General features: G+C 55.2%; 4 protein-coding genes across 4 annotated transcripts; 3 read left to right on the forward strand and 1 right to left on the reverse strand.

The window, feature by feature from the left end:
• Positions 1 to 267: 267 nt before the first annotated feature.
• Paf1 (PAF1 homolog, Paf1/RNA polymerase II complex component) lies at positions 268 to 7,433 on the reverse strand. The gene is made up of 14 exons (XM_027430504.2): positions 7,140 to 7,433; positions 6,693 to 6,722; positions 4,663 to 4,755; positions 4,279 to 4,400; positions 4,127 to 4,193; positions 3,953 to 4,054; positions 3,759 to 3,864; positions 3,615 to 3,683; positions 3,432 to 3,535; positions 2,698 to 2,814; positions 2,485 to 2,613; positions 1,108 to 1,213; positions 909 to 999; positions 268 to 824 (listed from the first exon to the last, which is right to left on the reverse strand). Exons 1-14 carry the CDS (start codon positions 7,184 to 7,186, stop codon positions 406 to 408), a joined length of 1,602 nt encoding a protein of 533 aa, XP_027286305.1. The 5' UTR covers positions 7,187 to 7,433; the 3' UTR covers positions 268 to 405.
• A 256-nt stretch (positions 7,434 to 7,689) lies between these two features.
• On the forward strand, positions 7,690 to 13,791 carry Med29 (mediator complex subunit 29). Its single transcript, XM_027430501.2, has 4 exons — positions 7,690 to 7,948; positions 8,649 to 8,707; positions 8,897 to 8,981; positions 12,522 to 13,791. Exons 1-4 carry the CDS (start codon positions 7,724 to 7,726, stop codon positions 12,762 to 12,764), a joined length of 612 nt encoding a protein of 203 aa, XP_027286302.1. The 5' UTR covers positions 7,690 to 7,723; the 3' UTR covers positions 12,765 to 13,791.
• Positions 13,792 to 16,310: 2,519 nt separating this feature from the next.
• LOC113837220 (putative uncharacterized protein FLJ46214) lies at positions 16,311 to 21,155 on the forward strand. The gene is made up of 4 exons (XM_027430607.1): positions 16,311 to 16,392; positions 16,984 to 17,108; positions 17,165 to 17,241; positions 20,783 to 21,155. Exons 1-4 carry the CDS (start codon positions 16,311 to 16,313, stop codon positions 21,153 to 21,155), a joined length of 657 nt encoding a protein of 218 aa, XP_027286408.1.
• On the forward strand, positions 21,111 to 23,658 carry Zfp36 (ZFP36 ring finger protein). Its single transcript, XM_027430500.2, has 2 exons — positions 21,111 to 21,265; positions 21,943 to 23,658. The coding sequence occupies exons 1-2, from the start codon at positions 21,242 to 21,244 to the stop codon at positions 22,885 to 22,887; spliced, it is 969 nt and encodes a 322-aa protein (XP_027286301.1). The 5' UTR covers positions 21,111 to 21,241; the 3' UTR covers positions 22,888 to 23,658.
• The last annotated feature ends 1,971 nt before the right edge of the window (positions 23,659 to 25,629 follow it).

Raw genomic sequence — 25,629 nt, forward strand, 5'->3', positions numbered from 1 at the left:
GCCCCACTGGCAGAATCAGCTTTGAGTAACTGTACATTTTCTCGCTGTTGGAGAAGACTTATTTGTTGGAGTTTCAATTGTTAATGGTCTGGGCTTATTTTGGAAAAAAAAAAAAAAAAAAAAAAAAAACCAAAAAGATTGTGATTTTTGTTGCAATGCATTTCTTGGGAAGTCCATGGGGCTTTGCGTTTGTGCTTCAGGCGGAGGTCATGGAGCACCTGGGGTAGGGATGGGTTGGAGGGGACGAAGAACTGAAGCTCTGGGAGGTGAAGTCAAGAGAAGTTGACTTTATTAACAGCAAAGATTCGAGGGGTGGGGACGAACAAGGGGCTCACAAAACAGACAGCTAGAAAAGTGCTTCCCTGCCCTAACGGTGTGTGCGCTGGCCTCAGGAGGCCTCGCGGCTCAGTCACTGTCACTCTCAGCCTCACTGGAATCAGAAGCTGCAGCTTCACTGCCATCCTCCTGAGCTGAGTGCTCGCTGCCACTTTGGAAAGGGCTGGCACTTCGGCTCCGGCTCTGGCTGCGGCTCCGCTGGCCGCCCCCATCACTGCCACTGTCCGAGTCATTGTCACTGCCCCCACGGGCCTGCCCTCTGTCCTCCTCATCAGAGTCGGCATCGTCCTCTGAATCAGCGTCGCTGCCGAAAATCTCTTCCTTGTCGCGGGCAGCACGAGCTTCGTCCTCGCTGCTCTCATCCTCGCCGCTGCCACTCTTGTCGCTTCCCTCCTCCCTGTCACCCTCCTCCCGGTCGCTCTCGCTGCCAGAGCGCTCGTCCTCGCTGCCTTCCTTCTCACTGCTGCTGCCTTTCTCCTGCTCCTCATCTGCCAGGAAGCAAGGACAGGTGAGACCCCCACTGCCTGCCGCCTTCCCAGAGCTCCCAGGAAAGGGTGTGACCACTCCTTTACCTGAGCCCCCAGCTTCCTTCTCTTCAGCCTCCATCTCCTCCTCCTCCTCCTCCTCTGGTTCGTGGTTTTCCAACTGGGCCTTTCGTGCCTCCTAGAACCAGTGAATTGGGACGAAGATGGAGGGTGTGTTCTGTCCTCACCCACCGCTAGCCTCCCCGTGGGGGTCCCGTGGGGGTCCTAGGCCAGCAGAGTTTGTTACCTGAGCTTCTAATTCCTTCTCATTCATGTCCCGGTGTTTGACCACAAGCAGGGCATTGGTGCCTGACTGAACCCCAGCCTTGGCCCGACGCTTACTAAGACGGACCCTGTAGTGGACAATTGCAGAAGGGGGAAGATTCAGTTAAAGACCGTCTCACTAGACACCTGGTTCCCTATCACTGTTTGGCCCAGAGCATAGCAGAGTACAGAGTATACATACAGTGTACATGAGAATTATGGAGAGTTAATGTCTGTGATTTGATTTACCCAATTTTAAGTTTTTGGCTTTAATTTTTTTTAAGTGAATGGGTGTTTTGTGTATGTACCATGTATGCAGTGCCCTCAGAAGCCAGAAGAGGGCATCAGATTTTCCTGGCAACTAGTGTTGACAGGCTGGAAGAACAGGCAGTGTGCTTCACGGCTAAGCAATTTCCCCAGGCCCCTTACCCAACTTTTAAAAACAAGGAAGTGGCAAATTTTGGGTTTCTGGCTTTTAAATAGGAAGGACATAGCAACAGTAGACTGAGGCTGGACTGTACTAATCACTAGTGTTGTCACCGGCCTATTGTCACATCCTCAGCCCAACTACATGATCAGAACCTGTCATCTCTGCACTCAGCAGAAACTCAAACCACAGGCAACAGGACAAGTTAACATTCAGCCCTCAGAGGAGAGTTCTGAATTGACACTTTTTGGTCAGGTACTTCATTTAAAACCCGCTCAAGGGTCGGGGAGGTGGTTCGGCTGGTCCAGCGCCATGGTGGAGGGGGGGGGGTTATCCTGACTTCCTATCATAGTACGCATACAAAATACAAGCACGGGGAAACAACTGACAGCAACCCAAATCACATATACAAAACTAATAACACTGTAGAAACGAGGGATGTATCTTAATAGCAGGGCACTTGCCTAGCATGTGTGAGAAAAATGACCATGTTTATATCCTGTGTTATGTAAAGATTTTTTTTTTTCTGGTTTATGGTATTAGAACCAGAGTCAGGTCAAGCCCACATTCATAAGCAGGCTCCTGCTGCTCTCACAAAGTACATGCAGCAGATCCTTAGGTACATAATGACCTCAGGGTAGTTCTTCTGTGGCCTCAAAAACACAGAGCCAGAAGAATACTATTGGCGCACACCTTTAGTCCCAACACTCAGGAGACAGAGACAGGTGGATCTCTGAGTTTGAGGCCAGCCTGGTCTACAGAGTGAGTTCAAGGTCAGCAGAGACTACAGAGAGAAGCCCTATCTTGAAAAACTAAAAGAGCTACTTCCAGGACAGCCTCCAAAGCCACAGAGAAACTCTTGTCTCAAAAAAAAAAAAAAAAAAAACCCAAAAAGTAAATACAGGGCCAGATTCATAAAACAGTGCTGAGTACCTGGTCTCCAGCTCATTGTAGTAAACCCCATCGCCCTCTCGGAAGATGAAGAAATAGTTCTCCTCATAGCCCTTACTGGCTTTGTTCTTCACATTCCAATTGTATTCCCGAGCGATCTTGTAGTCATACCTGAGGTAGAGGCACAGAGTCAGCCCATTTGCTCCTGAGGAGTAAAGGGTACATATTCTCAATTCCCAAAAACTAAACCCTTACACATCATCTGGTGCATAGTCCATCTCTTCCTCCTGGTCCCGTTTTCGTTTCTTTAGTGTCTCTTCCACAGGCAGAAAATAAGCCACAAACTGGTTCCCTTCCTCATCCATCATGCCCCTGGTTGTGGGGAGAAGAGAGCAAAGAAGTAACAAAGAGGGCAGTGGTGGCGCACACCTTCAATCCCAGGGCTTGGGAGGCAGAGGCAGGTGGATCTCTATGAGTTTGAGGCCAGCCTGGTCTGCAAGTTCCAGGACAGTATCCAAAGCTACAGAGAAACCTTGAGCTAGACAGCCAGAACTGTTCCACAGAGAAACTCTATCTCAAAAAACACGAAAGGGCCGGGCGTTGGTGGCGCACGCCTGTAATCCCAGCACTCCGGAGGCTGAGGCAGGTGGATCTCTGTGAGTTCGAGACCAGCCTGGTCTACAAGAGCTAGTTCCAGGACAGGCTCGCCTCCCTGTCTCCCCACATACCATTGGGATCAATGCGGTAGGTGTCGGGGTTGATGAGATCAATCCAAAGCCACACAGAAACCCTGTCTCGAAACCCCCCCCCCCCAAAAAAAAAAAAACACGAAAGGGAAAAAAACAAAAACAGCTGGGTATGGTGATGCATGCCTGTAAATTGAGGCAAGAGGAATGCCAGGAGTTGGGGGTCAGCCTGGGCAACAGGATCATACCCTATCTCAAATACACCCAAATGGGGGAGAGACAACAAGAACCAGGACCACTGACCTGATCATGGCCTGAGACATCATCTCTAGTGCAGCTGCTCCACTCGTGTCCTTAGGGGCCGGGTCTGAGTCAAAAATGACCTGAGCACAAGGGTTGATCCACATCTGGGAAACAGAAGGACTGAAGTTAGTCTGGACTGGATAGGCATACGGAGTTTGCCCCTGCCTCCCACCCAAGCCTGACCTTGAAATCTGGGAAGACAGGCATGACCTCCACTGGTGTCACTCGGGGCTTGCTGTAATGCTGGGAGATCTGGTAGAACAAAAAGGGTGAGAAACAGGAAAAACCCAAGCCACACTTTTGCTTTTATCCCATTCCCCCAATTACCGATTTCTGGGCATCTTCAAAAGTCTTCTCAATAGCCGTGATCTGGCTGTCCCTGTCTTTGTATATTTCTTCCTCTGTGAACTGCTGCTTCACAGAAACCCCAATCCTAGGAGTGAAGAGAAGGTCATTAGGGGCCTCTGGGCATCTCTAAAGTTTGGCCCCTGCCCTCCCTTTACAACCTGTCTGTCACTTACTTGACCTCAGGCTTCTCATTGGAAATACCGTATCTGTTGAACTCAGTGGAGATATACTCTGTCTTCCGCATCCATGGCACCACCTTCGCATGCTGCTGGGATCTGGAGTAGAAGACCAGGCACCTCAGGATCCCATGCTTGGCAGAGCCCACCCAGTACCCGGCACCACCTCACCTCTTAGAGCTGGTGGGAGCCTGAATTTCCTCTTCCAAAAGCTTCTCATCAGCTGGATCCAGGAGAACTAAGGATTGAGGGCAGGACTGTGAGGGATGCCCAGGCCTGGTCTTTGCTGGCCTACAGCAGACCCTCCCTGTCTCCCCACACACCATTGGGATCAATGCGGTAGGTGTCGGGGTTGATGAGATCAATGGTGACCCCCAGGTCTGGCTCAGTCAGAAGGTCATGTTTGTGCTGTTTCTCCAAGGAAGTTGCTTTGTACTGAACAAACCTGGGTGGGAAAACATGCCTGTTATAATTTCCTGATCCACCCTCACCCCCCACACCCTCCCTCCTAGAAGCTAAGCCTCTGTGGAGAAGAACTCAGTAAGCAATGTTGGAAGCATTGGCAGCTTCTCAGAAGGGTCTCTGTTAGTATTTATTGAGCACCTCCTATATGCTGGCACAGGGAAGGAAGAGGCAGTGAAATAAGCAGGCCTTACCTTCAGTCAACTATTTTTTAGTAGTTGCTCCACCCTTGAGCTCAGTCTTACCTGTTCTGGTCAAAGGGGTAGGTGATGAACTTAGGGTCAAATGGGATGTCGGGAAGGCTATTGCAGTATTTGACTCGGCAGACTACTCCAGACCTAGGGAAGCGGTGGTTCAGAATTAGGCCTCACAGGCCTGCAGAGATGACTCAGCAGTGAAGAGGGAGTATTTATCCTGCATCAGACCCCAGTTTGGCTCCTAGAACTCACATCAGCCTACTGACAACCACCGTAACTACAGATCTGGGGGATCCCACACCTGTGGTCTGTGTAGACAGAGGTATCACAAACATGCACATACACCTAACGAAAAAATAACAGAAATAGCTGAGGTTGATGGCACAGGCCTTGAACCCCTGCACTTGGGAAATAGATCACTGAGAGTTTAGGCTAGTGATGGTTGACATAGTGAGTTCCAGGCCAGTCAGGGATACAGAATGAAGCTGTCTCAAATAAATGCTAGGCAGTAGTGGCACTTGCCTTTAACCCAGCACTAGGAGTCAGAGACAGACGGATCTCAAGTTCGAGGCCACCTGGTCTACAGAGTGAATTCCAGGACAGGCAGGACAGTTACACAAATCCTGCCTCAAAAAAAAAAAAAAAAAAAAAAAAAATTTGTTTTGGTTTTTCAAGGCAGGGTTTCTCTGTGACTTTGGAGGGTGTCCTGGAACTAACTCTTACAGACCAGGTCGGTCTGGTTGGTCTTGAACTCACAGAGATCCACCTGCCTCTGACTCCTGAGTGCTGGGATTAAAGGCGTGCACCACCACCCGGCAGGAATAATTTTTAAAACAACAGTCTCAGGCTGACAAGATGGATCATCCGCTGTCATGCCTGAGGACCCGAGTTTAACATCTCAGAGCTATGTCTATATTGTGTAAGGAAAGAAGTGACTGTGACTAACAAGTCTTGACTGCCACACACAGCTAAGGGGTACGCACACCTTTTTTTTAAAACTAGGCCTCTGCTGCTGGGCACGGCCACAGACCTGCAGTCCCAGCACCCAGGAGGCTGAGGCACCAGGATAATGAGTTTGAGGTCATCCAGGGCCACTTGGTGAGATAGTCAAAAACACAGGCACACACAGACACACACACACACACACACACACACACATATCCAGGGCCAGTTTGTGAGATACACGCACGTACACACCCACAGACACACATACCACACACAGAGACACACACAGACACACAGACACATGCACACAACACAGACATACACATACACACACATACCACACACAGACAGACAGACACACACACACACACACAAACACGCACGCACACAGACACACGCATACAGGACAGACACATACTACACACACAGACACACACACACACACATGCACACAGGACAGAAAGACAGACATACACACACATACCTCACAGATAGACATACACAGACACACACAGACACACATACCACACACAAAGACACACATACCACACACAAAGACACACATACCACACACAAAGACACACATACCACACACTCGTATACATGCACACACAGACACACACAAAGACATACACATACAGACATACATGCATACCCAGACACACTGACACGCACGCACACAGAGACAGACAGACACACACACACACACACACAAGCACGCACGCACACAGACACACGCATACAGGACAGACACATACTACACACACAGACACACACACACACATGCACACAGGACAGAAAGACAGACATACACACACATACCTCACAGATAGACATACACAGACACACACAGACACACATACCACACACAAAGACACACATACCACACACAAAGACACACATACCACACACTCGTATACATGCACACACAGACACACACAAAGACATACACATACAGACATACATGCATACCCAGACACACTGACACGCACACACACAGAGACAGACAGACACACACAGAGAGACAGACAGACAGACACACACACACACAGGCCCCCACCGCCCCGTCAGTGCTGCCCGCCGGCCGGCGCCCGTGTCCCACCCGTCCTGGAGAACGTAGCAGCGGGGCTCACCTCTCGGGCAGGGTCCGGTGGGAATTGGGCCTGCGGGAGGGGGTGACAAAGAGGGGCAGATGTCAGGGCAGATGTCAAGAGTCTGACAAGAGGGGCGTGTGGAGAGGGGCTCCCCCGAATCTCCGAAGGGACGGGGCTCCGGTGAAGGAAGGCAGGCGCCCGGGCCCCCCCCCGCCCCGCCCATGCCCCACTGACCGGGACGACTGAGGGCGGACTGGGTGACCGGGTCCCCTGCCGAGAGCCCGCAGGTGGGGGGCCCGGAGCTGCGCGGCTGGCCGGGGACTGAGCGCGGAGGCTACGAGGGCGGCCCTGCGGGGGTCGGGGCTGAGCGCTCGCCCGAGCACACCGCGGGCCGATCGGCGGGCACCGGCGGGGCCCCCGCGCGGCCCAGCCCCGGGGCCTGCAGCTCGCAGCTCCGCAGGAGCGAGCCGGCGGCGGGAGACCCACCTGTGGCCGTCCTCCCGCTGGGCCTGCGTCTGGATGGTGGGCGCCATCGCGGCCGGGCGACGGCGGAGTCCTGGGGGGCCGCGCGCGGGCCGACGCCGAGGGGCGTGCCGACTCGGAGCGACGCCGGGGCTCCGCGGGGACAGGGAGGCCGGATCGGGAGGGCCGGCGACAAGAGCTCGGACGACACTGCAGGAAAAGCGCGGGCAGCACCGGCCGGACACGGGCTCGCAGCCGCCGCTCCAACAGCCACCAGGGCGCCGACCGACGAGCCGGACAGGTAGCCGCGGGCCGCAAGGCCTTAGGGGAAACCGAGTGCGGGAAGCCTCTCACAGCGATTGGCGGGCGGGGGCCGGGTGGGCGGGGCTACTGGAGAGCGGCTCTCGCGATTGGTGGAGTCACCTCCCCGTCACGGCCTCCGGGTTTAAGAGGGCGGAGGCGAACACGCATCGCCTCCTCTCATTGGCTGGCCCGTCGGGGAGGCGGCGCTAAGTGAGCCAACCAGGCCCGGGACACCCTTGAAGAGGCTGAAGAGAAGCCGGAGCGGACGCGCGTGTGACGCACATCCGGTGTTGTGCCTGAGAAAGATGGCGGCGCCCCAGCAGCAGCAGCAGCAGCAGGCTTCGGCGGTTTCCTCCGCGGCGGGCGTGTCGGGTCCGGGCTCGGCCGGTGGCCCCGGGTCGCAGCCGCAGCCGCAGCCGCCGCAACTGGTGGGGCCCGCCCCGAGTGCGCTCCTGCAGCAGCAGCAGCAGGACTTCGACCCCGTGCAGCGCTACAAGATGCTCATCCCGCAGCTGAAGGAGAGCCTCCAGGTGCTGCGGGCGGGGGGCGAGCGGGGACGAGCGGGGGACCGGCGGGGACCCGAGGAGAGAGCGCAGGCGGGGAAGAGGAGGGAAATGTGCTCTCTGTGTGAGTGAGCGTGTGTCTGACCAAACCGAGGCTCTGTCCGGCGGCAGTGCTCTGAGGCAGGGGGATCTCTGTGAGTTCGAGGCCAGCCTGGTCTCCAGAGCGAGTGCCAGGACAGCCAGAAACCCTGACTTGAAAACCCAAAGGAGACCGGGCGGTGGTGGCACACGCCTTTAATCCCAGCACTCGTGAGGCAGAGGCAGGAGGATCTCTGTGAGTTCGAGGCCAGCCTGGTCTCCAGAGCGAGTGCCAGGACAGGCTCCAAAGCCACAGACAAACCCTGTCTCGGAAAACTAAAAGAAAACCCAAAGGAGGTGCGAAATGGGGGGGGGGGTGAGTGAGTTTATGGTCGTTAACCCCGTGCAGAAAGAAGACCCGGCCTACGCGTCGTTTCTGGCTGTTTCGACTGGGTAAAGGGTACGCCTGGGAAGTTAAAGGTGACGATTCCAAATGAGATGAGGCCTCTAAGGAAATAGTGGCTGAGATTTCTGTGGGGACGGAGGCGCCGCCCGAAAAGCGGGCCTGTGGATCTCAAGAGTGCAGACCCTCCTTGTGGGGCTTGATCCCCTGCGTCTTACTTTTCTCTCTCATTATTATTCTTTTAAGACTTTGATGAAGGTTGCAGCCCAGAACCTGATTCAGAACACTAACATTGACAACGGACAGTGAGTAAAGCCCCTCCCCACCTCAACTTTAGAAACGCCCCTCCCACTGCCCTGCCCTGCCCTGCCCCCTCCTTTCAAACCCTGCCTGGATCCCCCTGGGCCTGGGCTTGCTTAGTCATAACTGATGCTGGTGTCTCAGAGATTAGAAATCCTTGCTCAAACAGCCTTTGTTTTTCTCCTTGGCTGTAGAAAGAGCAGTGATGGACCCATACAGCGATTTGACAAGTGTCTAGAGGAGTTTTACGCTCTCTGCGATCAGCTGGAACTCTGCTTGGTAAGGAATTTTCTAGATACTCTGTGACCAAGCTCAATTCCCCACAAGAACATTTTTTTTTTTTGGTTGGTTGGTTGGTTGTTTTTTAGAGTCTGTGTAGTCCCTACTATCCTGGAACTCACTCTGTGGACCAGGCTGGCCTTGAACTCACAGAGATCCGCCTGCCTCTACCTCCTGAGTGCTAGGGTTAAAGGTGTGTGTTACCACCACCCGGCCAGGAACATTGTTTTTAAGCTGTTTTGAGATGGTACCGTTCAGTAGTACAGGCTCTCCTGACACTAGTCTGTAGATCAGGCAGGCCCTGAACTTTCGGTGACCCTTCTGCCTCCAAATTCTGAGTGAGCCATGATGACAGATTCACTACCATACTGAGCCTTGAACCCTCAGCCAGCCAGCCAGCCGGTTACTCACCAGTCACTCCTCGTGAGACACAACATGTGCTTAAGCTGATGCTGGGGGCCGTATCTGTCCTGTTTCTTGCCCTCACAGGGCTTCTAGTTCATTGCAGTGACAAATACAAGACCAAAGAGGGACAGCTTGGAGTGGTCCAGGCTGTGATGACAGGAATCTGGACCAGAGTGATGAAGCTATGTTGGATGAGGAAGACTGGAGTAGGGAGACAGTGACTCGGAAGACAGTCCAGCTGGAAGGGAAGGGCAGCAAGGACATGGCCTGACGGGAGGGCACGGGGACCTGTGATGTGAGCGTGAGCTTTAGGCTGTAACTTTTGCTGGTTGGTTTGGGGCCAAATCCAGGAGCTGTGAACGGGAAGGCAGTGAAGCATCCAGGTCCATGGGGAATATGGCAGCAACACTGAGGCAGAAGTGGGTTTGGAAAGTGTTTGCTATGCAAGCAATAAGGACCTAAGTTTGGTTCCTGACATCCACACAAAAACCTGGGCTAGGCAGTACATGCCTTATCATTCAGTGCTGGGGGGGGGGGGGATTGGATCTTTGAGGCTCAGTAGCTGCCCAGCCCAGCCCAGCTAGCTCCAGGCCCCAGTGAAAGATCCTGTCAAAAGGGGTGGGGAGAGGTCCTGAGGAACAACATAGGAGGTTGACCTTTGGCCAGCAGCCTCACCACATACAAATTCCCCTTAGGGACCAAGCCTGCTAGTATAGACCTGTTTTCCAAGCTGCTTAAAAAGGCTGAAGCAGGAGGGTCAAAATTCAAGACCTGTCTGGGTGAGTAGGTGAGATCTTGCTTTAAAGGGTAAAAAGAAGGGGGCTGGAGAGATGGTTCAGCAAGCAGTTAAGAGCACTGGCTGCTCTTCCAAAGGACCTGGGTTCAGTTCCCAGCACACACATGGCAGCTCACATGATCTATAACTTCAATTCCAGGAGATCTGACATCTTCATTACGGATGCACATAAAATAAAGGGTTTTTTGTTTTGTTTTTTAAGTAAAAAGAAGAGCTGGGCATGGTAGCTCATGTCTGTAATCTTGACGGTTGAAAGGCTGGCTGGGCATTGGTTGCGCACGCCTTTAATCCCAGCACTCAGGAGGCAGAGGCAGGCAGATCTCTGAGTTGGAGGCCAGTGTTGGTCTCCAGGGTGAGTGCCAGGATAGGTTCTAAAGCTACACAGAGAAACCCTGTCACGAAAAGAGGGAAAAATAAAAAAAATTGTGAGGCTGATACAGGCTGATACATAAGTTCCAGGTTAGCCTGGGCTAGCACAAAACCTGTTTCAGAAAAAGAAAAGTAAAAGACTGGTGATGTAGCTATGTGGTAGTGTTTGCCCAGCACGAGTAAAGCTGTAGATTGATTCCGTAGTACCACACTCAACAGTCACTTCCCTTAGGAATGTCAGTAGACCTGCCTGAGGTGTGTAGGTTGGGCCTCAGTAGACTCTGGGTATAACCCAAGTGCACTGGAAAGTGACAGAGGGTTTTAAGTAAGAAATAGCTGGGATCCATTTTTTTTATTGTTGTTTTTTGAGACAGGGTTTCTCTGTGGCTTTGGAGGCTATCCTGAAACTAACTCTGTGTAGACCAGGCTGGTCTCAAACTCACAGAGATCCATCTGCCTCTGCCTCCCGAGTGCTGGGATTAAAGGTGTGCACCACCACTGCCCGGCTCCTTTTTTTTTTTTTTTTTTTTTTTTTTTTTAGGAAATGAAGGGCATATTTAAAACTGCTGAGCCAGGCAGTGGTGGTGGTGTACACCTTTATTCTCTGTACTTGGGGGAGGCAGAGGCAGAAGGATCTCTGAGTTCAAGGCCAGGCTGGTCTACAGAGGGAATTCAGGACAGCCAGAGCTACAAAGAGAAACACTGTCTCCAGACACACAGCCAAGAAGGCTGTCACAGTAGAGCTGTGAGGTAGGGGTGGGGCAGATAGATAGAAGCTGGGAGGCTTTGCCAGGCCAGCAGACTAATGGACTGTTGCAGGGCTTTCCAGGGTGAGGGCCAGGGCTATGGTGGGAATTAGGAAGGGTGTTAGATGATTTCTGGAACTATTTACCCCCTAAAGAGGGTTCATTAGCCACATGGCGGGTGGATACCATGACCCAGGTACAACCCAGAAAAATCCAAATCCCAGCCAGCTGGGGGGGGGGGGGGCTGGCCAGATCCACCTCCCAGTTGCTGGGAGTACAGGCATGTACCCCTGTGCCTGGCTCTTATCAGGGTTGCTGCTGGCCTCAGCAAGCACTGTCTAGCGTGGGAAGGACGCTGCAGTGTGGCACACAGAACAGTTAGATGGAGTTCTGTTTCAAGATGGATGTACTTTGGCTAGATTAGGAAGTCTACTATCAAGGGAGTCAGCTCTGTCAAGGACACACAAGGAGGAGCAGTTTGGGGAGAGGGTGGGAGGCTGGAAGGAGATGTACAGGCCTTCTCAGTGTAGAGGAGGGACCTGAGCAGTGGGGAGAGTGGCAGCCTGGCAGCCTTGAAAGGGAACCAGGATAGAGTCCTGCCCCTAGGGGAAGGGAGAGGACAGCACCGGGTGCAGGTGCCATCAAGGGAGTCAGCACTGAAAACAGTGTGGCACCTTTACCTGCTCACCAGACAAGACAGGTGGTCATTCAGCCCATTAAGGATCTAACTGAGCATGGTGTTAACACTTGATGATTTTTTTTGAAAATCTTACATTTTATTGTGGGCCAGGCAGAGGTCAGAGGATGGACGTCCTTTGGAAGTTTTGTTTTGTTTTCTTAACGTCCACTATGTGAGTCCTGGGGAAATGGAACCCAGTCCTTCTGGCTTGGCAGCAAGCGGCTTTCCTACAGAGCCATCTGTCCACCAGCCGGTTGTGTATACTTGTAATCCCAGCTGTCTTGATAAAGTAGAAGGGTGAAAGGTTTGAGGCCAGCCTTGTCTACCCAGCAAGTCTGTGACTCAACAGCAAAAACACTTAGTGACTGAGGCTCAGTGAGAAGGAGCCACATGTCCTAGATGGTCCAGCAAGAGGCTGGCAAGACCAGACACTGACTGTGCAGCCCCAAAGCCCGTCATCAGGTTAGCCCCAGGCTGAGTGGTGGGGGTGGTTGCAGCTCCCCACAAATGATGCTCTTGCTGTTCTCTTGCCTGCCTTCCCACAGCGCCTGGCTCACGAGTGCCTTTCACAGAGCTGTGACAGTGCCAAGCATTCTCCGACACTGGTGCCCACGGCCACCAAGCCAGATGCGGTTCAGCCAGACAGCTTGCCCTATCCTCAGTACCTGGCTGTCATCAAAGCCCAGATTACCTGCGCCAAGGACATTCATACTGCCCTGCTGGACTGTGCCAACAAGGTCACAGGCAAGACGACTGCAGCCTCAGCTGGCCCTGGGGGCAGCATCTGACGTCTTGGTGGGGCAGAGAGAATGAAGTATGGCCTAAGGTAAAACAGGTGGCTCCTGTTTGATTTGTCATGCCATAGCGATGTAGCTATAACCAGCAGGGGGCAGCAGAGATTTGTAGGCAACATAGGCCCACACTCCCCTCTGCTGCACCCAGGTGCTCTCTGTCCTTGGCTGGACCTCCCACCTGGGCCTCTGAAGACATACACCCCACCCCCGCCTCTGTTCCAAGGGCTCTGACCCTCCCTTACCTCTGTCTCCCACCTGGCCCTGGGTGGGTGTGGCACTGATGGTCTATCCCGGTGTATGCATTCTTTTTTTAAACCCACCTTCCCCCAATCCTGCCTCTACCATATGTACATAAGGGGAACTAAAATGTTGGGTTACCTGAGGCTACAGGAAGGGGCTTCCTGGCCCAGAAAAGAAGAAGTGCAGAAATGTAAGCTCTGACCTTAGCACATACAACCTAGGAGCAGTTCGGGTCCCAGCTAGTCCCTGCGTCAGCAGAGCTCTCGTGGGCAGCATTGTGCAATGTGTAGGGAGGCCTGCTCAAAGGGACTCCTAGGTCCCTATATTTTTAGCCCCAAAGCAGAAGTGAAAAGGCCCCAGTAGGAATGAATCATGGGTTCTGGGGAAGAACCCAGCTCCTCCGGGAAACAGGCCCAGGAGAGGGGGCTTCAGGGAAGAAGGGAGAACCCCACAAGCACCCCACTTCCCAAGGACTTTGGGGAGCTCAGCCACAGCCTGCAGGCCTGGAGAATGACAGAATGTTTGGGGAACTGCCCCACCGAATACCCTGATTGCCATGTCACCAACCAGTGGCCTCATGAACTGGACCCTGAGACATGGGGACCTCTGTGATCTACAAGAGCTGAGGTTCCCACACTAGGAGATCGGGAAAGCCATCAAAGGGCCAGCACGTAACACTGCATTCCTCTCGCTGCCTGCCTTCAGTGCCAGGAAGCCTGAGTTCTACCCCTTTGTCATCCCCCTCCAGTTCCCCTAGGATAAAAGTCCTTACTTAAAGTCACTGAGCCTAATTTCTTTTTATTTGGGGTTGTAGAGACAGGGTCTCACTCCATAGCCTAGACCAGCCTCACAGTATAGTCCAGCCTGGCATCTAACTCAGAGCAGTCCACTGCCTCAACTTCCCAAGCATTGTGACTATATCCTCTGTGTGTGTACCTGGAAGGGGGGAGGCACCCATGTGTGGAGGCGGCCTTGGGTGGGGCAGTTCTCTCATTCCCTCTTAGTTTGAGGCAGGGAGGGTCCCTTGTCATCCTGTTTCTCCTGCACCACACTCCAGGGTAGTTGGCCTAGGAGCTCTCAGCTGACTTGTCTTCACCTCCCTCTTCTCCATGCTAGTCTTGAACTTGGGATCCTCCTGCGTCAGGCTCACAACTCCTAGGATTACAGGGCTGCACCATTTGCCTTGACATCTTGATGTGGAAACAAGAAAATTGCGAGTTCAAAGCCATCCTGGGCTACATAGTAAAACCTTATCTCTACAAAAAAAAAAAAAAAAGCCAGCCTCAGCAATACCTAGATTCCCATATGACTAACCAACTAGAACTATTATTTCCCAGAGTCACACATCAAACTGATCACCTGTTTTTTTATCATTTGGACACCCAACACACATCTCCTTGACCATTCTTTGTTTCTAGAAATGGTTCAGGGATGTAGTGATCTTGGATACAACTGAAAACACTAACCCTGTCCGAGAGACAACACATCCATTTCCAACCAGGGGCTCTCATCATATAGTTGCTAGGATATGGCAGTGTGTGCTACAAGAAGACAGGTACAGCTGGCCCTACAGGGTGACGTCAGCATGTCACATGTAGGTAGGTGTGCCATCTAGCCCTCAGATACAAAGCCCAACTGCTAAAACCACGCTCTGAGCAACAGCAGACCATGGGGTGACTGGTCTATGTTCCGCAACCCCACACCATAGAAGACAGGCAACGAGCTATGTATCCATTCAAAAAACATGGCTCCTGTAGGGCCCTGTGCAATGTGAGCAAAGGTTTCTATAGAGACTAACAAAATGCAACACAGTACATAAGGCTGTAATTCCAGCATGCAGGTGAACCAATACAAGTTTTGAGTCCAGACAGGGCTGCACAGTGAGATCCTGTCTCCAGAGAGAAGAGAGATGAGTGTCTGGACCATTGAGGTAGTTCAGTGGGTAACCACACTTGCTAGCAAGCCAGGTGACCTAAATTCAATCCCTGGGACTTGTATATTGGAAGGAGGGAACTGACTCACACAAGTTTCTTCTGACCTTCACACACACTTGTTTAAAAACAAGGGGGTTAGTGGCCTCATTCATACTAGCATTTGAGAGCCTGAGGCAGGAGAATGGTTTGAGACCAGCCTGAGCAGAAACAAACCGATCTGTTAAGGAAACCCTTCCTAGGCAGGCTTAAAGGACCAGGAATTAGACCTTAGGGATACCCCCAGCAAAAGTGTAGGGAACTGCAGAGCACTGGGCAACCTCTGACCAGGATGCGCTCTTAAGAGTGAAGAGGTTTGGGCTAGGTTCAGAGAGCACAGGGGGCCGGGCTGACGCCTTTAATCCCAGCGCTCTGGAGGCAGAGGCAGGCGGATCTCTGTGAGATCGAGGCCAGAGCGAGTGCCAGGACAGGCTCCAAAGCTACACTGAGAAACCCTGTCTCAGAAAAACAAAACAAGCAGAGAGCACAGGGGAGGAAGCCTGGACGGGTCGTGAGGGCCTTTTCCCGGCCTTATGGGCACAGAGGGAAGTTGTGCAGGTCTGTGCAAAAGCCCACACCAGGGAGGGGTCGTGAATGAGATGAAAACCACAGAGCCAGCCAAAGCGGCTCATGCTTGTAATCTCAGCGCTTGAGAGGCAGAAGTAGGAGGCTTGCTGCAAGTTTGAGGCCAGCTTGCTCCTGATGTCTTCAGGCCGAGCATGGGCACATGCTCCACCCCAGCAGGGATTAGCACACTGGCCATCCTCCCACACCACACCCCCCCCCCACACACACACACACACACACACACGGACCCTGCTCCATGAGCAAGTACTAAAGCAACCCTCTAGCCACGTGACTGCCGAACCCTGTAACCACCACTTAACCCGCTATCTTCGCACCCCATCAAGACTTTGCCCATCACAGGCTGACTCAGCTCTGTGGCGGAGCTGCCTCATTCGCTGGGGACAGATAAGACTGGCTCAGACACTCAGCACCTAGGTGCGGTGTGTGCAGGTCTGTCCCGCCCACAGAGGCAGCAGGCACAGGAGCAAAACACAACCAGCACCTCAGCAGCGACTCCCCCCACCCCCACCCCCACCCCCGTCACGCGCCTGCTGCTACGTCAGGCGCCAAAGTTCACTGGTTCCACCGCCTTGTGACTGGCCCACGGGAACTATGTCCAGACTCAGGTCTGCCACACTGTCAGGGACAGCCACAAACGAGGACACAGCCCCACAAACCCTACTCATACGCATAGTGGCACAAACCGTGCCTGCCGAGTGAGCCACAGAAAGCCCACATCCTACTTCAGGGTTCCATGTGCCCAATGCCATCGCCCGGGCACCTGCGAGGAACGACGCGCTTCAGTCCCCCCCCCCCCGATCCCACAGCCCTTCAGTTGCGCCCAGGTGGGTGGGGGTGGGGGTGGGGCGACGGTGACAGCGCCCCTGAAGCACCCCAAAGGCAGCTGCAGGCGTTACTACTGCAGTCGACAATCCTCCAGGGGCCACTGGCGGCACACGCGGCCCAGACAAGCGGCTTCCCATTGATTTACGGGGGACCTGGAGGAGCACGGGTCACAGGCTCGCCCCCGCCCCACCCCACCCCCCCACCCCCCCACCCCGCAGCTCAGCCCGCAGTTGCATGCCTGGGAAGTTAGAGACTCCCCACAGCACGCGTGCTGCAAGCCTCCCTGCCACTGGAGGCTGGCACACGGGCTGCTCCCCTGCAGCGCCCCGCCTGGGTGGCACGCGGGCGGGCGGGCGGCGGGCAATCACGACAGGCACACTCGTGCCGCGCGGACCCGGCCCGAGCCCGCCCACCCGCTCACCCGCTCGGCTCTCACACCCCCAGGTTTCCCGTCCCCGCTTGTTTTTCTGGAAACTCAGCCCTGCGTGTCGTCGTCGCCCTCCCCGCCACCACCCCCCCCCCCCCGCTCGCCCGGAAGTGCTCGCTATATTTTTAGCCTCTCTGGTTTCCGCCCCCTTTCGCTCCCCCAGCCCCCACCCTGCGCGCCCAGGACGCGGGCGAGCGCGCCGAGGAGCTCGGCCACCCCCTGCCCCGCCGTCATTCCAGAGGGGATTCCCGGCCACCGCCAGGGCCGCGGGGTTTCCCAGCAGGCTACGTAGGGAGCAGGGAGGAGTCAGGCCATGGACTTCCTGCTGGGATCCCGGCACCCAGCGGGAGCAGCGGGGGCTGCACGGGACCTCCGAGTGCCTAGGACGGGGCTGGGCCCGCATCCCGCAGCGTGACGTGACGTGACGTGACGTGACGTGACGTGACGGTGGCGGGCCCTGGACCCAGCGCTCAGCTCTCAGGGAGGCCAGGCTGCACTGAGGGCCATGTGTGCTGTGCGTCCCGCTGAGGGAGCCCCGAGGGGCGGGGGGGGGGGGTGTCCCGTGTGTGTGTGTGTGTGTGTGTGTGTGTGTGTCTGTGTGTGTGTGTGTGACTGTAAGTGTGGTGTGTGTGTGTGTGTGACTGTAAGTGTGGTGTGTGTATGTGTGTGTGTGACTGTGTGTCTGTGTGAGTGTGGTGTGTGTGTGTCTGTGATGTGTGTGTGGTGTGTGTGTGTGTGTCTGTCTGCGACTGTGTGAGTGTAAATGTGGTGTGTGTATGTGTGTGTGTGACTGTGTCTGTGAGTGTGGTGTGTGAGAGTGTAAGTGTGGTGTGTGTATGTGTGTGTGTCTGTGATGTGTGTGTGTGTGTGACTGTAAGTGTGGTGTGTGTCTGTGATGTGTGTGTGTCAGTGTAAGTGTGGTGTGTGTATGTGTGTGTGCGTGTGACTGTATGTCTGTGTGTGTGGTGTGTCTATGTGTGAGTGTAAGTGGTGTGTCTGTGTGTGACTATCTCTGTTGAGTGTGTGGTGTGTGAGTATGTGTGTGTGGTGTGTGGGAGAGTGTATGTGTGTTTGTGTGATGTGTGTGAGTGTAAGTGTGGTGTGTGAGTATGTGTGTCTGATGTGTGTGTGTGAGTGTGTCTGATGTGTGTGGTGTGTGTGTCTATGTGTGAGTGTAAGTGTGGTGTCTATGTGTGTGAGTGTATCTCTGTTGAGTGTAAGTGTAGTGTGTGGGAGAGTGTGTATGTGTGTGTGTGTATCTGTGTGATGTGTGTGAGTATAAGTGTGGTGTGAGTGTGTGTGTGTGTGGTGTGATGTGTGAGTGTAAGTGTGGTGTGAGAGTATGTGTGTGTGGTGTGAGAGTATGTGTGTGTGGTGTGTGTATCTGTGTGATGTGTGAGTGTAAGTGTGGTGTGAGAGTGTGGTGTGTGTGTGGTGTGTGTGTGATGGGGGCAGGAAGGAACTGAGCCTCTGATCCAGGACAGAGACGTCTCCCTCTGTGAGTCCCACAGCTTAAAGTCACGGTTTTCACGGGGTCCTCACGCTAACACCCCGCCCCCCGCCCCAGCGCCCTCTGCAGAGACCCAGGGGCCAGGCTTCAGTCCCAGTGACTCAGCACAGAGGAGGGGTCCCGGCTGAGTCAGGGATGGCAAAAGCTCCCCGTCTCCAGGGAATCGAAACTGGAATGACTTCTCCATGATCCAGACCCAGCCGGCCTCCGAAAAACCCCCAGCGTGCCCCACCCCAAACCCCGTTTTTTGTTGTTTTGTTTTCTTTTGTTTTTTTTTGCGTTTGGTCCTAAAATCAGCTGGCTCAGGGATTTGTAAACTGGGCGGGAGGCAACTTGGTTGTTTTTTTTTTTTTTTTTTTTTTTTTGGTCCCCTCCTTCCCTTCTTTTCCCGTTGTCCTCGAGACTGTTTACAACAGACCGGAGCCCTGGTTACAAGAGAGGAACCCAAGCGTCCGGGCCGAGCGTCCTCGTCACGGCTTCCAGGAAGCCCCCCTCCCCCGCCCTGAGCGAGCCAGCGAGCGAGCGAGCGAGTGAGTCACGGGCGAGCGGGAGGCCGCAACCGTGCCACAGAAGTCAGCGGCCCGCCCAGCTCACGGGATCAGCCCAGGAAGGCCCCTTGGCTCCAGAAAGCGCTGCACCAGGGATTCCCCTCTCCCCACCCACCCTCCACTCCACTCCCCTCCCCACCCGGGTCCCCCGGGCTCGGATGAGACAAACCAGCCAGAAGCCTGGCAGAATCCCCCCTCCTCAATACAAGTGCGCAACGCGGAGCCGAGCAAGAACTTCCCAGCATTGCAGTCACACCCCCAGCAACGATAACCCCGGACACAAACACACCTTTTCACCCGGAAGAAACTTTTTGTTTGTTTGTTTGTTTGTTTGTTTGTTTGTTTGTTCGTTCCTTTACCTGGGTGTGGCCGCGGGGCATGCCTGTAATGTAATCCTGACACTACTTGGGTGGTGGGGACGGGAGGATCGCGAGTTCCAGGCCAGCCAGGGGGCTCTGCTGCAAAGACACAAACCTAACAGCAGATCGGGTGCAGAACGATCGTCTAGAGGATTTTAAACCTTAGTTAAGGCTGCTTACATTACAAGAGACCCATTCAACGTTGAAGGTGGCCCTTTTTTTGTTCTTCAATAGAGGCAAGCAAGCTTCCTCCCTAATAAAAGGCTCAAGCTATGTATGCCCCAGCCTTGAGTTTTCGGAATCGAAACCTCTTCTTTTAAAGCGCAGCGGGGGGGGGGGGCTGTCCAGCGTTGGGGGGAGGGGAGCACTCCGAGTATTCTTCCTGGGCTTGTCGATAGCAGACTCTTGTGTCCTACAACGGGTTCTGTGCCCGGAGGTTTCAGTTTTCACTTCACCCATGCTTTTTACCTTTCTGTAACCCATTTCCTACATCCATATGTCATCGATTTTATTTTTTCTGTAGTAGGGATTGGAGCCAAGTAGCCACTGTAGCACCGAGCCTTCTTTATCCCCCCCTCCCCCACCTTAGTGGTTTCTCTTTTTAGAAATCGGACCTGGAACTCGATCAATACTGAGACTGGCACTGAACGCCTGATTTCATCTCCCCCCACCTCTGAAATGCCGTGATGACAGCCATATGCTACTGGCTGGTTTGTGGGACTTTAGGTTGTTTGTTTTTTGAGACAGAGTTTTCTCTGTGTAGCTTTGGAGCCTGTCCTGGAACTTGCTCTTGTAGACCAGGCTGGCCTTGAACTCAGAGATCCGCCTGCCTCTGCCTCCCAAGTGCTGCGATTAAAGGCGTGCGCTAACACCCCCGGCAGCGCAGGCGTTGTTTTTAAACTTGGTTTTCTGTGTAGCCATGGCTGTTCTGGAATTCACTCTGGAGACCAGGCTGGCCTCGAACTCAACAGATCCGCCTGCCTCTGTCTCAGAGTGCTGGGATCAAACTGGTTTTAATGGCCACTGTGCCAACCACCGCCTGGCCCTTTTTTATTTTTAGTTTGTTTTTTCGAGGCAGGGTTCCTCTGCGTAGTCTTGGATGAACTGGAACTCGCTTTGTAGACCAGGCTGGCCTGGAACTCAGAGATGCGCCTGCCCCTGCCACCTAAGTGCTGGGATTAAAGGCGAGCCACACTATCCTCTGGCTAACCCCCTTTTTTTTTAAGTTTTTCGAGACAGGGTTTCTCTGTAGCTTTGGAGCCTATCCTGGCACTCGCTCTGCAGACCAGGCTGGCCTCGAACTTACAGAGATCCACCTGCCTCTGCCTCCCGAGTGCTGGGACTAAAGGCGTGCGCCACCAACGCCGGGGGCCCCCGTTTTACTTCTTAAGACAAAGGTCCCACCATGTTACCCAGGGGGCCCTAGAACTCCCTCTATAGTAATTTTTGCAGCCTCCTGCCTCAGCCTCCCCGAGTGGCTGTCCTAACTTGCGTACGTCTGTCTCTGTTTTCCTCCCGGCCTCTGGCCATCTCCGTCTCTTGCAGATGTCTCTCCCCGCCCCGCCCCGGTGTGTCTCACACGCCCACGCCCTCCCGGGTCCCTGCCCTTGTCAATTGTCCCCGGGGCCCTGCCCCCACTCCTCCTACCCCAGCTCCCTTCCCGATCGTCGCCAACCTTCCAAAACTACTCCGACGCCCCGCTAACCATCAGGGTGACAAAGCCCCGGCTACACCGCCCCGAGACGGGCCGGGGCTGCCCGCGAGCCGAGTTGGGGCACATTCAAGCAAAGTAACGAGCCAGCCGAGGGGCGGAAGGGGCCGAGTCCCCCGGTGGGCTGGGCTGACCCCGCGGGGGCGCGTCCGGGAAGCGCCCTTGGCCACGCCCCCGCCACGCCCCCCAGGCCGCAAGCTCTTATAAAGAAGGAAAGCTCGCGCCGCCGGCCACAGCCAGACTTGTGCGGCCCGAGCCACGGTCTCCTCCTCTCCACGGCCGTTCGCGCCACCATGGACCTCTCTGCCATCTACGAGGTGAGTGCTGCCCGCACGGCACTCCCGAGTCCTCCGGAGCCCCAGCCCTGCCCTGCCCTGCCCTACCCTGACCTGCCCGGCTCGGCTCCGGGTGGTGAGCCAGGGGCGCCCACGAGCCCGGAGCCCGGCGCCTGCCGGCCCCGGGGACCGAGAGCTGGCGCGCTGGTGTCACTGGCGCGGGGCGGAAGTGGCCCCGCACCTGCCCGGTCCCCTCGCCCGCCTCGCGCGCCGTTTGTCGCCCCAGCTAGTGTAGGGTAGGGCTGGGGGGAGTTGGAGAGAGAGAGAGAGAGAGAGAGAGAGATCTGGTCTGGGTCGGCTTTGACCGGTCCCTCCTCCAAGTTTGTGAAACTGGAGCGCCCATGGGCGGTCATATCCGGGGAGGTCTAGAGGCCCGAAGTTGGGGCGCAGTTGTGTCCTCTGATTTGGGGGTGCCGTGTCTGGCTCAGTCGGGGACACCGGGCTTCCTGGGTCCTCCTGGCTCAGCTTCGGAGGCGTGGAAACCCTCAGATCCCCCACCATCAGGTTCTCCCCCGGACTTGGTGTGATCCGGGTGGGGCTCAGCACCCAGAACCCACAAACCGGAATGGCAAGCTTGTGAAGTTATTTACAAACCGGGGCGGGCGGGGCGTCGTCACCTCACCTTTTCTGGTGGCCTAACCGAACCCTGTTCCTCTCAGAGCCTCCTGTCGTTGGGCCCAGACCTGTCATCCGACCACGGAGGGACCGACCCCTCGGTCTTTTGGAGCATAAACTCGTCTGACTCCATCCCAGCCGGGGTCACTTCCCGCCTGACCGGCCGCTCCACCAGCCTGGTGGAGGGCCGAAGCTGCGGTTGGGTGCCCCCACCCCCGGGTTTTGCACCCTTGGCTCCCCGCCCGGGCCCTGAACTGTCACCCTCACCGACTTCGCCTACTGCGACTCCCACCACCACCACCACCACCGCCTCCCGGTACAAGACCGAGCTCTGTCGGACCTACTCGGAGAGCGGGCGTTGTCGATACGGGGCCAAGTGCCAGTTTGCCCACGGCCTGGGTGAATTGCGCCAGGCCAATCGACACCCCAAGTACAAAACGGAACTCTGCCACAAGTTCTACCTCCAGGGCCGCTGTCCCTATGGCTCTCGATGCCACTTCATCCACAACCCCAACGAAGACCTGGCTGCCCCGGGCCAGCCCCATGTGCTTCGACAAAGCATCAGCTTCTCGGGCTTGCCCTCTGGCCGCAGAACCTCGCCGCCGCCACCAGGCTTTCCTGGCCCTTCCCTGTCCTCATGTTCCTTTTCACCCTCTAGCTCCCCACCACCACCCGGGGACCTTCCACTTTCCCCTTCTGCCTTCTCTGCTGCCCCTGGGACCCCTGTGACTCGAAGAGACCCCGTTCCAGCCTGCTGCCCCTCCTGCCGAAGGTCAACCCCTAACACCATCTGGGGGCCCTTGGGTGGCCTGGCTCGGAGCCCATCTGCACACTCCCTGGGATCCGATCCAGATGACTATGCCAGCAGCGGCAGCAGCCTGGGTGGGTCAGACTCACCCGTCTTTGAAGCTGGGGTGTTTGGGCCTCCCCCACCCACTGCACCCCCAAGGCGTCTCCCCATCTTCAATCGCATCTCTGTTTCTGAGTGACAAATGCCTAACTAGTGTGGGTCAGCTAGATCTCAAGAGGGTTGCTTATTGTTGTGGGGACCTAGGGGGGGACTCCTAAATCCCTAAGTGCCTCCCTGACATTCCAAAATGCATTAACCCACTCCCCTGGTGCTGTGCTGGGGCAGGTCCCTAGTTTGCAAATTCAGTGTTTGGGTGTATTGGTTCATGAGGTACCTAAAATGTAGCATTTTTGTGGGGGACAGTTGACAGTTGGTCTTCCAGGCCCAACTCTTTTGGGTTGCTTCTGAGATAGGGCTTAGTATAGAGCCCAGGCTGTCTTTGAACTTGAGATAATCCTTCCTTAGATTCCTAAGTTTTGGTGTTATATAGGCATGCACCAGCCCCCTCCCCAACTCTGGTCTCCTGGAATCTTAAGTGCTGTGAAGAGCTGGCTCCCACAACCCCATCCCAGTTTTTACTAGACCCGGAGTTTCAGTGTCTGGTGGTTGAAGCCTCCCCTGACGGAGAATCCTGGTGCTCAAATTTCCCTCCGAAAGCAAATAGCCAAAGCCATTGCCAAATCCCTTCTCCAACCAGTGGGCCCTTTATTTATGACGACTTTTATTTATTGTAATAAGATTTTATAGTATTTATATATATTGGGTCGTCTACTTCGTGTTTTCTTTTTGTAATATTAAAATGGATACTGTATTAAGTATACTATAATATATTAAGTAATATATTGCTACCTTACAGGTCTATTTTTGTGGTTTTATGGAATTTTTAAATAAAATCCCAAGTGCGAACTGAGATGGAATTGCTTTATTTTCACGGGCCACAGCTGTGGGATGGTGGGCAAACTGACCTCCAGCCTCGCCGGGCAGCCTCTGGGCGCTTACCTGGCAGGAAGTGACGCTCCCCTCCGGTTGGTTCACCTGAGGGGGCGTGGTGAGGTGAGGTCACCCAGCAGAAACCAGGAGAGCTAGTTCTGGCGTTGGGGGCGCTCCAGGCCTGTCCCTCCGGCTCTTGACCCAGCTCGGGCAGGGACGGGATGTTTCCGTCCCCATGAGGCCAAGGGTGGAGGGAGGGGAGGGGCGGGGCGGGGAGGACGGAATGTGCCGGAACGCGAGCCGGGGCGGCCAGGGGCAGGGGGTCACCCCGAAGCCGGTCTTAGGGGGACCCTGCGCCCGGCGTAGAGAGCAGGGGTGCAATTCAAATCCCCGACAGAAGACTTGTTTAGGTTCTGAAACTAAGTCACCTCGTGCTGAGCTCAGCCTGTGACGTGGTGGGGTAGCCAGCGCGTAGCCCTTGTGCGAGTTGTGCGAGCGCGGCGCGGGCTAGCCGGGCTCACAAGACAACCGCAGGGATCTGGACTCTTCCACCAAGGGGGATGCCGGCCACAGACCTGATCTTCCGGCTCGGCAGCAAGCACCTGTACTTGCTGGGCCCTCTTTTTCTTTTTTTAGGGGGGTGGGAACGAGAAGGAAGGGGAAACCGGAGCGGTGTGTAACTCTTGGTAATCCTCCTGCCTCAACCGCATGCATGTTTCGGGTTATAGGCGCGCCCTCTGGGTTTGGGGTAGGGGTGATTTTAAAGAAGGGTGTTTAGAGTCTATTAGGAATCCCGGGTTCCAGGACCTCACGACTTGGGAGTGCAAAAAAAGCCAGAGTCTCCGCCTTCTGGCTTGTGCAGCCCCCAGAACCTTGGTTGGGCCCGATCGCGGTCGGGCATTTCCGGAGCGTCGTCGGCTTCGGCTCGTTGGGCGCACGGGGAGGGCAGCCGCGTCCTCCGACCATACAAGGCAAGAGACCGCGGCGGCCGCCAGCCCAGCCCCGGCTGGGCGAGCCGCGCCCGGAAGCCGCCCGCGTCAGGGCCCGCGCTCCGCCCTCCCCTTGCTCCTCCACCCCCCCCCATCCCTCCACTTTGCTTTCTTCTCCTCCTCCCCAACCCCTCCCACCGACGGCTACGGCCCCTCCCTGCTTCCCCTCCGTCCTCAGCCCCTGCGATTCCCAGTGGCTCCTCTCTCCGTCCCTTTGGCCTTCCCCCCCTAAAAGTACCCTGACCCCCGCTCTTCTCCTCTTCCCAGGTCCTGCCCGTCTTCCGCTCCTTTCTGCTGACCTTTGGTCTCCTCTTCCAGGAAACCGCCTCCCTGATTCCCAGAAGTCTCAGGCCCTGGTTTGTGGAACAGGGTTGGGAGCAGGAAACAAACTCCCAAGACCCAGAGAGAGGCTTCGGGAAGGTGTGGGGAAGAAGACTGCGAGCAGGGCCGGGAATTTGAGAGACACTGCAAGGAAGATGCACACAGCTGCCATCCCTGGCGCTGGCCTCCCCACTCCCCAAGCACACGCAAGAGTGCCTGCCCCGTGGCTGGAGAAGTCCTGCTCTAAGACTGTGACTATATCCTGAAGACATGGTTCAGAGGTTAAGAGAACTCTTGTAAAAGACCCAATGGTGGCTCGGAACGCCGGTTCCAGAGGACCCAGAACCTTCTGCTAGTTTCCTTGGGCCCTGGGGCATGCTTGCAGTGCAGAGTTATCTGCAGGGAAAGGACCCACGTGCACAGAATAAAAACAATTTCTTTTGAGACCAGGTTTCTCTGTGTAGCCTTGAACTCCACGGAGATGCCCCTGCTTCTGCCTCCTGAGTGCTGGGATTAAAGGCACGGGCTCTCACCGCCCAGCAAGAGCGATTTTTTGTTTGGGGGTCGGGGGAGCTTTGGGGGCTGTCCCAGAACTCAGTCTGTAGACCAGGCTGGCCTCGAACTCACCGAGATCCGCCTGT

This window comes from Cricetulus griseus, chromosome 9, assembly GCF_003668045.3.
Source record: "Cricetulus griseus strain 17A/GY chromosome 9, alternate assembly CriGri-PICRH-1.0, whole genome shotgun sequence".
NCBI lineage: Eukaryota > Metazoa > Chordata > Mammalia > Rodentia > Cricetidae > Cricetulus > Cricetulus griseus.

Excerpts from the sequence above, each read along its gene's own strand:
- Paf1 (XM_027430504.2), bottom strand. The coding sequence starts at position 7,186 with ATGGCGCCCACCATCCAGACGCAGGCCCAGCGGGAGGACGGCCACAG. Across the intron at positions 4,194-4,278 it reads CTACCGCATTGATCCCAATG|TTCTCCTGGATCCAGCTGAT; the intron begins GTGTGTGGGGAG and ends CTCAATCCTTAG. Across the intron at positions 3,865-3,952 it reads AATGAGAAGCCTGAGGTCAA|GATTGGGGTTTCTGTGAAGC; the intron begins GTAAGTGACAGA and ends CTTCACTCCTAG.
- Med29 (XM_027430501.2), top strand. The coding sequence starts at position 7,724 with ATGGCGGCGCCCCAGCAGCAGCAGCAGCAGCAGGCTTCGGCGGTTTCC. Across the intron at positions 7,949-8,648 it reads AGCTGAAGGAGAGCCTCCAG|ACTTTGATGAAGGTTGCAGC; the intron begins GTGCTGCGGGCG and ends TATTCTTTTAAG. Across the intron at positions 8,708-8,896 it reads ACTAACATTGACAACGGACA|AAAGAGCAGTGATGGACCCA; the intron begins GTGAGTAAAGCC and ends CCTTGGCTGTAG.
- LOC113837220 (XM_027430607.1), top strand. The coding sequence starts at position 16,311 with ATGCCATCGCCCGGGCACCTGCGAGGAACGACGCGCTTCAGTCCCCCC. Across the intron at positions 16,393-16,983 it reads AGCCCTTCAGTTGCGCCCAG|CCCCCACCCTGCGCGCCCAG; the intron begins GTGGGTGGGGGT and ends TCGCTCCCCCAG. Across the intron at positions 17,242-20,782 it reads ATCCCGCAGCGTGACGTGAC|ATGTCTCTCCCCGCCCCGCC; the intron begins GTGACGTGACGT and ends CGTCTCTTGCAG.
- Zfp36 (XM_027430500.2), top strand. The coding sequence starts at position 21,242 with ATGGACCTCTCTGCCATCTACGAG. Across the intron at positions 21,266-21,942 it reads ACCTCTCTGCCATCTACGAG|AGCCTCCTGTCGTTGGGCCC; the intron begins GTGAGTGCTGCC and ends TGTTCCTCTCAG.